This window comes from Papio anubis, chromosome 4, assembly GCF_008728515.1.
Source record: "Papio anubis isolate 15944 chromosome 4, Panubis1.0, whole genome shotgun sequence".
NCBI lineage: Eukaryota > Metazoa > Chordata > Mammalia > Primates > Cercopithecidae > Papio > Papio anubis.
In genome coordinates, this window is record NC_044979.1 from 175,841,282 (window position 1) to 175,853,363 (window position 12,082).

General features: G+C 37.5%; 1 protein-coding gene across 2 annotated transcripts in view; it reads right to left on the reverse strand.

Moving 5' to 3' along the window:
- The window catches only part of DSCAM (DS cell adhesion molecule), an 825,379-nt gene that overhangs the window by 326,601 nt on the left and 486,696 nt on the right, over positions 1-12,082 (reverse strand). For both annotated transcript variants that reach the window (XM_017956431.3, XM_031664941.1), the window contains exon 4: positions 7,129-7,275. In XM_017956431.3, the coding sequence (XP_017811920.1) occupies positions 7,129-7,275 (147 nt within the window). The remainder of the gene's footprint in view (positions 1-7,128; positions 7,276-12,082) is intronic.

Consider the following 12,082-nt stretch of genomic DNA (forward strand, 5'->3'; position numbering starts at 1 on the left):
CCTAAATATATATGCCCAATACAGGAGCACCCAGATTCATAAAGCAGTCCTTAGAGACTTGCAAAGAGACTTAGACTCCCATACAATAATAATGGGAGACTTCAGCACTCCACTGTCAACATTAGACAGATCAACAAGACAAGAAGTTAACAAAGGATATCCAGGAATTGAACTCATCTCGCAGCAAGCAGACCTAATGAACATCTATAGAACTCTCCACCCCAAATCAACAGAATACACATTCTTCTCAGCACCACATCGTACTTACTCCAAATTGACCATATAATAATTGGAAGTAAAGCACTCCTCATGAAATGTACAAGAACAGAAATTATAACAAACTGTCTCTCAGACCACGGAGTGCAATCAAACTAGGAACTCAGGACTAAGAAACTCAATCAAAACTGCTCAACTACATGGAAACTGAACAACCTGCTCCTGAATGACTACTGGGTATAACGAAATGAAGGCAGAAATAAAGATGTTCTTTAAAACCAATAAAGACAAAGATACAACATACCACCAGAATCTGGGACACATTAAAAGCAGTGTGTAGAGGAAATTTATAGCACTAAATGCCAAGAAACGGAAAAGATCAAGAATTGACCTCTAACATGAATTAAAAAAAGAACTAAACAAGAACAAACACATTCCAAAGCTAGCAGAGGCAGAAATAACTAAAGATCAAGAGCAGAACTGAAGGAGATAGGAGACACAAAAACCCTCAAAAAATCAATGAATCCAGGTTGGTTTTTTTTTTGAAAAGATCAAATTGACAGACCACTAACAAGACTAATAAGAAAGAAAAAGAAAGAATCAAATCGGCCGCAATTAAAATGATAAAGGGATATCACCACCGACCCCACAGAAATACAAACTACCATCAGAGGAATACTATAAACACCTCTCTTGAAGATAAACTGGGCTCTAGAAGAAATGGATAATTTACTGGACACTTACACTCTTCAAGACTAAACCAGGAAAGTTGAATCCTGAATAGACCAATAGTAGGCTCTGAAATTGAGGCAATAATTAATAGCCTACCAACCATCCAGGACCAGATGGATTCGCTAGATTCTACCAGAGGTATAAGGAGGAGTTGGTACCATTCCTTCTGAAACTATTCAATCAATAGAAAAGAGGGAGATCCTCAACTCATTTTATGAGGCCAACATCATCCTGATACCAAAGCTGCTTAGAGACACAACAAAAGAGAATTTTAGACCAATATCCCTGATGAACATGCGATGCAAAAATCCTCAATAAAATACTGGCAAACCCAGTTCAACAACACATCAAAAAGCTTATCCACCATGATCAAGTGGAGGCTTCATCCCTGGGATGCAAGAGCTGGTTCAACATTAGCAAATCAATAAACATAATCCAGCATATAAACAGAACCAAAGACAAGAACCACATGATTATCTCAATAGATGCAGAGAAAAGGCGACGAACTGAAACAACCCTTCATGCTAAGCGGCTCAATAAATTAGGAGGTATTGATGGGCGTACCTCAAAATAATAAGAGCTATTATGACAAACCCACAGCCAATATCATACTGATGGGCAAAACTGGAAAAATTCAACTGAAAACTGGCACAAGACGGGATGCCCTCTCTCACCACTCCTATTCAACATGGTGATGGAAGTTCTGGCTAGGCAATTAGGCAAGAAAGAAATCAGGGGGTATTCATTTAGGAAAAGAAGAAGTCAAATTGTCCCTGTTTGCAGATGACATGATTGTATATTTAGAAAACCCATTGTCTCAGCCAAAATCTCCTTAAGCCTGATAAGCAACTTCAACCGCAAAGAATCTCAAGATACAAAATTAATGTGCAAAAATCACAAGCATTCTTATACACCAATAACGAACAAACACAGGCAAATCATGAATGAACTTCCATTCACAATAGCTTCAAGACAATAAAATATCTAGGAATCCAACTTACAAGGGATGTAAGGACCTCTTCCAAAGGAGAACTACAAACCCTGCTCAGTGAAATAAGAGGACACAAACAAATGGAAAGAACATACCATGCTCATGGATAGGAAGAATCAATATCATTAGTAAGCCATACTGCCCAAGGTAATTTATGGTCAATGCCATCCCCATCAAGCTACCAATGAGTTTCTTCACCAGGTGGAAAAAACTGCTTCAAAGTTCATATGGAACCAAGAGCCCGCATCTCAAGACAATCCTAAGTCAAAGAACAAAGCTGGAGGCATCACGCTGTGACTTCAAACTATACTACAAGGCTACAGTAGCAAAACAGCATGGTACTGGTACCAAAACAGGAGAATATAGACCAATGGAACAGAACAGAGTCCTCAGAAATAATACCACACATCTATAGCCATCTGATCTTTGACAAAACCTGAAGGGAAGCAAGAAATGGGAAAGGATTCCCTATTTAATAAATGGTGCTGGGAAAATTGGCTAGCCATAAGAAAGTGAAAGCTGAAACTGGATCCTTTCTTACTCCTTATCTGAAAATTAATTCAAGATGGATTAGAGACTTAAATGTAGACCTAATACCATAAAAATCCTAGAGGAAAACCTAGGTAGTACCATTCAGGACATAGAGCATGGGCAAAGACTTCATGTCTAAAACACCAAAAAGCAACAGCAGCAAAGCTAAAATTGACAAATGGGATCTAATTAAATAAAGAGCTGCACAGCAAAGAAACTACTGCATCCAGAGTGAACAGGCAACCTACAGATGGGAGAAAATTTTTTGCAATCTACTCATCTGACAAAGGGCTAATATCCAAGACCTACAAAGAACACAAACAAATTTACAAGAAAAACAACCCCATCAAAAAGTGGGCAAAGAATGTGAACAGACATTTCTCAAAAGAAGACATTCATACAGCCAACAGACTTAGCAGAAAAAATGCTCATCATCACTGGCCATCAGAGAAATGCAAAATCAAAACCACAATGAATACCATCTCCCACCAGTTAGAATGGCGATCATTAAGTGGGAAACAACAGGTGCTGGAAGGATGTGGAAATAGAACACTTTTACACTGTTGGTGGGATTGTAAACTAGTTCAACCATTATGGAAAACAGTATGGCGATTCCTCAAGGATCTGCAGAACTAGATGTACCATATAACCCAGCCATCCCATTACTGGGTATATACCCAAAAGGATTATAAATTATGCTGTCATATTAATCTAGTGTCAGAAAATGTGGCACATATACACCATGGAATGCTAATGCAGCCATAAAAAGGATGAGTTTGCATCCTTTGTGGGACATGAATGCAGCTGGAAACCATCATTCTGTAAACTATCACAAGACAGAAAACCAAACACCATGTTCTCACTCATAGGTGGGAACTGAACAATGAGATCACTTGGACTCCAGGAGGGAACATCACACGGGGCACATCATGGGGAGGGGGAGGGAGGGAGGGATTGCATTGGGAGTTATACCTGATAAATGTGAGTTGATAGGTGCAACAGGCCAAGCATGGCACAAGTATACATATGCTTAACAAACCTGCATGTTATGCACATGTACCCTACAACTTAAAAGTATAATAATAATAAACAAATTTAAAAAAAAAAAAAGAATGCCCCCTCAGTGAAGTCACTTTTAAGCAGGATTTCCTACAAACCCACACATTTTTCTCCTCTTACATTACATTGGCTAGAGTTTATTTTTTCCCCAGGTGTATTGTGATATACTTGCCAAATAAAAGCAGCCAGAACAGGTTGGCATTTTCTTAAAATGTTTAAACTTCAATTTGCCATGAGGCCCCAACTTCTAGGTACCTACCCTAAATGAATGAAAACATGTTCACTCAAAGACTTAGGTACAAATGTTCGTAGCAGGATTATTCATCATCAAAGAGTGGAAACAACCCAAATGTCCATAATTTAGTTAACTGATAACCAAATGCAGTATTTACAAATGATCACATGCTCTTCAGCAACAAGAAAGAGCGAACGACTAACACATTACAACACGGGTGCTACATGAAAGAAGGCAGACACAAAATCCACATCCTGTATCATTCCATTTATGTGAAATATCCAGAAAATGCAACTCTACAGAGACAGACAATAGATTAGTGGTTGTCTGGGACTGGGGATGGACATTGAAATTGGCTTCAAATGGGTAGGAGGAATCTTTTGGGTGGTGAAAATATTCTAAAATTAGATTGGTGCAGCTGTGGCACAACTCTATGCATTTACTAAAATTAGTGAATAAACTGAATGGAGTTTATATTAAAGTAAATTGCATCTCAATAAAACTGTTTTATGAAACTGGAATGAGGTTATTTCTTTTTAAATTTCAACTTTTATTTTAGATACAGGTGGTATATGTGCAGATTTGTTACTTGGGAATATTATGTGATGCTGAGGTTTGGAGTAGAGATCCTGTTCCTCAGATAGTGAGCATGGTACTTGATAGGTAGCTTTTTAACCCAAACTCCCTGCCCTCCACAGTCTAGTATCCACAGTGTCTGTTGTTCCCATATTTGTGTCCACGTGTGGTCAATATTTAGCTCTCACTTATAAGTGAGAACATGAGGTACTTGGTTTTCTATTCCTGTGTTAATTTACTAAGAATTATGGCCTCCAGCTCCATCCTCATTGCTTCAAAGAACAAGATTTCATTCATTTTTATGGCTTTCCAGTATACTACGGTTTATATGTACCACATCTTATTTATCCAATCTACCATTGAAGGACACCTGGGCAGATTTCACGTCTTTATTATTGTGAATAGCCCAATGATGAACATACAAGCGTATATGTCTTTTTGGAAGAGTGATTTATTTTCTTTTGGATATATTACTCTGTAATGGGATTGCTGGGTCAAACGGTAGCTCTATTTTAAGTTCTTTGAGAAATCTCCAGTCTGCTTTCGATAATGGCAGGACTAAGTTACATTGCCACCAGTAGTGTATAAGGGTTCCCTTTTCTCTGCACCCTCACCAGCATCCGATGTTTTATATTTTAAGTGCATGATTGAGGCAATGCTTGAGACAGGCTCTTGTGGGGATATTTGGTCATATGTCAAATCTAAGCAACCAAACAGCACTGTCTTTCCTTTTCATCCCCTTCAGTATCTTTTTTGTCTTTGTCTCAGTCTTCAAACTTTTTAATATATATTTACAAAAGTTATTTTTATCCCAAACGTTTGAAAACTTACACAAAAATAGACAAAAATAATATGATGCATCCCATATATTCATCATATTAATGGCTCTGACACCAAAACTTTTCTATTCTTCATCATGTTTATTTCTTGATAGTTTTACTTTGTTTTTGGTGGTAAAGAATATGCAACAAAAGGGAAGCTATAGGCCAGGCGCAGTGGCTCACGCCTGTAATCCCATCACTTCAGGAGGCCAAGACAGGTGGATCACGAGGTCAGGAGATCGGACCATCCTGGCCAACATGGTGAATTCCTGTCTCTACCAAAACACAAAAAATTAGCTGGGCGTGGTGGTGCACGCCTGTAGTTCCAGCTACTGAGGAGGCTGAGGAAGGGGAATCACTTGAACCCAGGAGGCAGAGATCGCATTGAGCCAAGGTCGTGCCACTGCACTCCAGCATGGCAACAGAGCGAGACTCCACCTCAAAACAAAAACAGCAACAAAAAAGGGAAGCTATGTCATTTTATCATCACATCACTAGCATGCTTCTCTAATAAAAATAGAGTTTTGTTACATAACCACAGTCTGTATTACACAATATCAAGTAGTATATACACGGCAAATTCATTTTTCCTCATCAGTTCAAAAGTGGCTAGCTTTTAAACAATTGAATTAGTTAAATCAAGATCCTTCTCCTATTCACATGCAGTTGTTACATCTCTTGAGTCTTTCTTAATGCAGAGCCAGCCCTCCTTTCTCCCATGTATTTGACTTGACTTCCTAAAGAAACCAGGTAGTTACCATGCTGAATTTGCTTGTCTATGACATCATTTAATTTGTGCCGTTATTGCCACAGGCATTTTTCTTATGAACTGGAATTTATTTCAGTGGGTTGGTTAGATAAGTGTTCAACCTCTTTCTCTTTGAGAGGGGTGTTGTGCACTTCACATTGCATCCACATAATGTGTGGTTTTCCCGTTCTTAGTGACACTCAATTGATCAGTGAGGTCAGATGTTAAAATTTATCTGAGTTATTTTATTAAGGTTGAAAATGGAATTTTCTAATTTTGTCATTTCTGTCACATTCAGTAGACACAATTATTCTGCAAAATGAACTTTCCCTTCTGAACTAAGGTTAGCTGGTTATCTAAAAATACAGTAGCTATAGGAAAGACAGAATACATTGAGTTGTTGTTGTCTTTAATCACCTGTTATCAGAATGAAGAGTTAGTGTCCTGGTCACTACTATGCAGACCAATGAGATTCTTCTTTCTTTCTTTATATGAAATATATATTCATGTGTTCACATTGTATAAAATTGTAATGAACTCAAAGGTTTTCACAATATTTAATGGTTATCAATCATGTGCAAGCATCACTGCTGATACTCAGTTAATTCCCTTTGACTGATGAGAGCCCCTTTATGTTGGCTCCTGTGTCATTTTATCAAGGACAAAAAGTGGGTGCTCAGGCAGTGATGTTTCAAATTATCCCAATGTTCAACAAGTTCCCTTCACTTCTTCCCATAAAGCATTATTACAAATAAGGTACTTCTTAAATATTGATAGCAAGCAACCTTTGGTCACTTCTATCTCACTATTACAACCTTACAGGATATTTACCACAGGGAGCAATTTTATATTCTTCAGCCACAAAGGCAAAGGTTAGGTATTTTGTATTTGATTTTCTAATCAAACCAAATGCAATTTCACTGCATTTGAGATGGATATTTGAGATGGAGATGGATCTTTCACTTCTAATGTGCTCCCTGAAATGCTAACAAGTCGTCATGTGAATGAGTCAATTACTGGTTTGACAAATGTGAAATCTGTATTTCTATGAAATTGTATTCATATTCATTTAAAAGAGTTTTAAAATTGCTAAACTATTTTGGAAAAGGAATTGAAGGCTCCATTTTAATGGCAACACTCCACGATTTTGATTGAGTCGTCTCAGGATACTAACAAAGAAACAGCAGACATGGCACACAGAGTCTTGATGAGTTTTTACCTGATACAAAAAGTCTGGCGCTGTTGCTCTGCCTCGTCTCTCCGGTGTATCGATGCCGCGTGATGCAGCGGTAGTTATACAATCCATCTTCATTCTGTACATCTTTAATATACAAGGCTCCCGTGGATGTGATGAGAAATCTAGATCCTGAAATACAGGAAAACAATGACTTGGTTAAAATATAATGAAAGCAACCCAACCACACAGACAAAGTCCTTAAACAGTTTTTTTTTCCACCTGAAGAAACTTAATGAAAAGGCTAAAAATGGGTGTGTGTGTCGTGTGTGTGTCGTGTGTGTGTGTGTGAAATATGGGTCCAAGCTGTGTTAACTTTTTGACTAGCCTACATTAAGGGTTTTTAGTACTTATGTTATACAATATATACTTAGCAAATCTAACCTCAAACTTTTTTTTACGTCATGCATTTATCTTACAGCAATGAAGTTGTCATATAATTGGTATATAGCGAACATAGAATATTTTCTTGGATCATTGCATTTCTCTTAGCATGTGACAAATTAAGGGAGTATTAACTTTTTGTTGCACATTTCTAGCTTATGAAAGTATAAACTTTTGTCTCAGTTTAAAATATTTCAATAAAAGCACAAAAATATCAGACTACAAAGTAACAAAATATTCTACAAACTTTCCCCAAAAAGGCTGTCTTATTTCCTCCCAATAATAACCAATGTTTATCACTATATTCTACTGCACACATCAATTCTTCCCAGATTCAGAGTTTTAGAATACTGTTATTTCTTAATCACTAACTTTTAAAGGGACTATTCAAATCATTGACAATAACAATTTTTACCTCAAGAAAAAAAATTCATGATCAGTCATTGCCCATTATGTCAGCACAAAACAGTGTCCTATCGGTAACCTGTGATTTTTACCGGTAAAGCTTCAGTTGTACAGAAAGGGCCAACACTGAGATCAAGTATCAGTGTTAATTTAAGAAGGGCAACCATGTTTTTTTCCCTTTGAAAATGTAACTTTTAAATATATTTTTCACTGTTCAATTTTAATTGGGTGATAAAACAAGTTGGAGCATAAAAGTAGGGCTGAGAGTGCCTCACTGCACCTTCGTGGTGGGTAACTCAGTACACCTGCCACCGTTAGACTCTTCTATGGGCTGTTTCTGCATGTGATGTGATTCCACTGGAAAGAATGTGATTTTTCTCTTTGAAAAAAGACTAAAATGCCAAAGAATCAGGTTTTATTGCTTGTTTGTCTCAGGTTCAGTTGAAACGTCCTTCAGTTTATTTCAGTCTGAATTTCCAGGAGTCTTAGATTCATTGCTTTTGAGCTTTACATATTTAAATTGTAAACATAATTTCTTGGTCATTTTCTGCAATAACTACACATCATGCATAGGTCAGTTGCTCTGATAAGTTAAATTTTTTTTTTTTTTTTTTTTTTTTGAGACAAGGTCTGGCTGTATTATCCAGGCTGTAGTGTATAGTGGTATCATCTAAGCTCACTGCAACCTTCACCTCCTGAGCTCAAGCAATCCTTCCACCTCAGCCTCCCGAGTAGCTGGAACTATGGGAGTGGGCCATCACACCTGGCTAATTTTGTATTTTTTCATAGAGACGAGATTTCACCATGTTACCCAGGCTGGTCTTGAACTCATGAACTCAAGTGATCCACCTGTCTCAGCCTCCTAAAGTGCTAGGGAGTGTAATCCCTCCCAAAGTGGGATTACAGGCATGAGCCACCATGCCCAGCCCAAAAATGATTTATGAAATCTCATGAGTTAGGAGTAATTATAAAGAACACAGATGTGAAAAAGATCATAAAATAATAGAGCAAATACTGACCTTGTATAAGCTTTTCAAATGAGTACAAATTAATTATTAAAGCTAGTATAACATATATTTAAACTAATATCTACATTAACTTTCAAAACAATTCCAGTTAGATATTTAGTCTAAAATATGCCACAAATAATGCTAGCTATTAGAGAAGTTGAAAAATCTCCTAATGCTGTATATTCCAGATAATTTTTCTTTATTACTCCCCAAAATGAAAGCAACTAAAAATACCTTTTACCACTTGTCATATGTCATCACACTCAGCCTTTCTTATGATACACATTGTGTATAATGGAAACATTATTTCTCTTTCAATATCGTTTGCATACTTATATAATGCTTTAATAATCAGTTCCTTTAAAGTACAGTTTGATAGACAGAAAGGAAACTAAAAAAAAGATGATGTATGTAATTCCTGTCACCTTCTTAGCATGGAGTATTTTCATTAGAATTGACAGGCCATGAGTGGTGGCAAAATATCAGCGGAAAGGATTTTGTGTGCCATTTTCCAGAAAGGTTGAGAAATGCACACAGATAGCAGCAGCCTGCATTATTACCGATTCCAGAGAGGGCTCCATTCTCTAGGAACATTTTGTTCTTGCAATATCTAACATTATTTTTTTGTTTACTCACTTATGTTAAATAAGGCTTTAGGGCATATCATTTCAGAAGAACTTGAACCTTTGATTGTCTTAAGCATTTTCTGAGATGTTCATAAGAATGAAGGAGTTGACATTGACTGAGTTTCTGTACGTAAGCCCATTTATGCCTAGCGTTTCATTATTGGAACGCTAAGCATGTGGCAGTTATTTATCTCCTATTGCTCAAGGTCACGGCCAAGGCCTGATTGCAAAAATTCAAACAATTGCAACCTCAGGCATAAATGGGTTAATCTGACCTCCTCTGCCTAGTCCTTCATTTCTCAATTTATGTCATCTTGAAATTGATCAACATTTTAAAACATAAAATAAGGTTAAAGAGTAGGATCTTTTAATTATGAGAGGAACAGGTAAGTCCAGGGTCCTCGGGTACAGTCTCGACTTGGGAGTCCTGTGGAACTATCAAGGGACAATAAGGGCACAGCTATGTCATTAGAGCACCAAATATGTCAGCTCTGTGGTAATAAGGAATCATTTTAACTATTCTCTATCTTGCCCCTGTACCCCACTAGACACTTTATGCCACCAAAGGTTTCCATGTCATATGGAATAAATGATTTGTTCATGTCCTCCAATGGGATTAATGAATGTGCTTCTGCTAAAATAGGTAAACGTTTAAATACAATTTATTGGTATAAAAAAGTGCAAACACACAATTCTGTCTGGTTCTCTCTCTCTTTGTGTGTCTTTCTCTATCACACATACTCAAGCACACACACACCCTTGACTATTCAGAACTGTCTTATAACATACAACTGTGCAAAGCAAAAATTTTATGAGTAACTTTATTTTCCTTGGAATACTATTAGCATTTAACTAGACACATTTCTAAAACATAGTTCATACTTTTTGTCATGTTAAACACACTGCAATTCAGAGCCAACTGAACAGTGAATGATTTTTGGATTTTGAGTCATCATTTTGGACATCGATTACTGAGCCATGCTGCTCAGTTACTAATATCTCAGAAGCTATCTGGCATCTCAAGATGCATGGAATGGTCCCAGACTGCCAGATGTTCAAGTCTCTGAGCTTGTCTTTAATAGCTTTTCTGCTTCCTCCTTTACTATGCAGCTGTTACATGTTACTTCCCTTTGTTATCAGTATCTTTGTCAATGCACAATGTGATGCATTCAGTACGCTCAGAGTTAGAAAACAGACATACCAAGGCTGTTAGGACTTTGTATAAACTAAGAGTAAATAGGTTATGAGCAAGTCAAAGACTGGTTTTCCAATGTCAGTTAACATGAGCTTGCATGTTAGTGCCACTAAAATAAATCTACCGCATGGTGCCAGTTCAGTCAGCGTGGTTAAGATTAGCATAGGGTCCAGTGGGATATTTCTATGTAGGGACACAAAACTACCAAAGAAAATGGGGCATTAGCCCAATAGGAAAATGTTGCAGAAACCCTCAGGGTTGGAGTTCTATGACCACGTTCTTCCCATTGTCATAGTGCTGGGCCGCGAAAAACACCCAGAGAGCAGTGGGTTCTGAAGCTCTAGCACGACACCATTTTGGGTTTTCTATACGATTGCTTCAAAGGTAGATACTAAAATAGCAGCAGTTCTAGAAATCTATTTTGCTGAACTATGGGTTGTTAAAGCAGAAAGCCAGATCTTTAAGATCTGAGCTGCAGAAAGCAGGCATGCATGATCTCCAGAAAGATGCGCATCAGAGTTGATTCTAGAAACTAGCATGTGTTATAAGTGGGCAGGAAACAGAGCCAAGCGATGCACCCATTCATTGGGCCAGCACTGTCCTAGGCTCCGAAAATGCAAAAATGAGAGAGACAGCCCCTATCTCTAGGGAGCTTGTAATCTAAACAGATTTGAGCCTTTGGGTTTAGGAGCATTCCAAGAAGTTGAGGAAAAAGGATAGTAGGGAAGAACCTGGAGAGCAGTCATGGAAGAGGCATTGTCTTTGTCTCACCAGGATGAAGGGGCTACTGATACCCAAGGAGAAAAACTGGTATGTATCTCCACACCTGCTTTTATCCTTGTGTGTTATTCAAATACAAATAATTAACTTTATATGTTAAAGTCCTCTTCATTAATGTGCTTATTCAATCTACTCAGCTAACTTTTTCTTTGTTCTTATAAAGAATCAAATTAAAAGATCTTTCCCTGGTTTCAGGTGCAATAAGCTCATCCACTTTGAGAGATTTCTCAGTGTGGAAGAAAAAACCTGGGCTTTGGAAGCCAGTGGATCTGAACTACAAAATGGTCATTGTCCCTTTCCAGCTGTGTGGCCTCAGTCTAGTCATTCAACTCTAAACTTTGCCTTCTTCATCTAGAAAGAAGAGAGATGATGAGTAATCTCTGTTCTGCTGTTGAAGATCAAATTAAAATGCATTTATGTCATCTAGCAGATAGTCACGCATCCATTGCACAGCAGAGTGACTAAGCTCAATAATAATGTATTCTGTATTTCAAAATAGCTCAGAGAGTAAATTTCAAATAACTCATCACAAAAAAGGG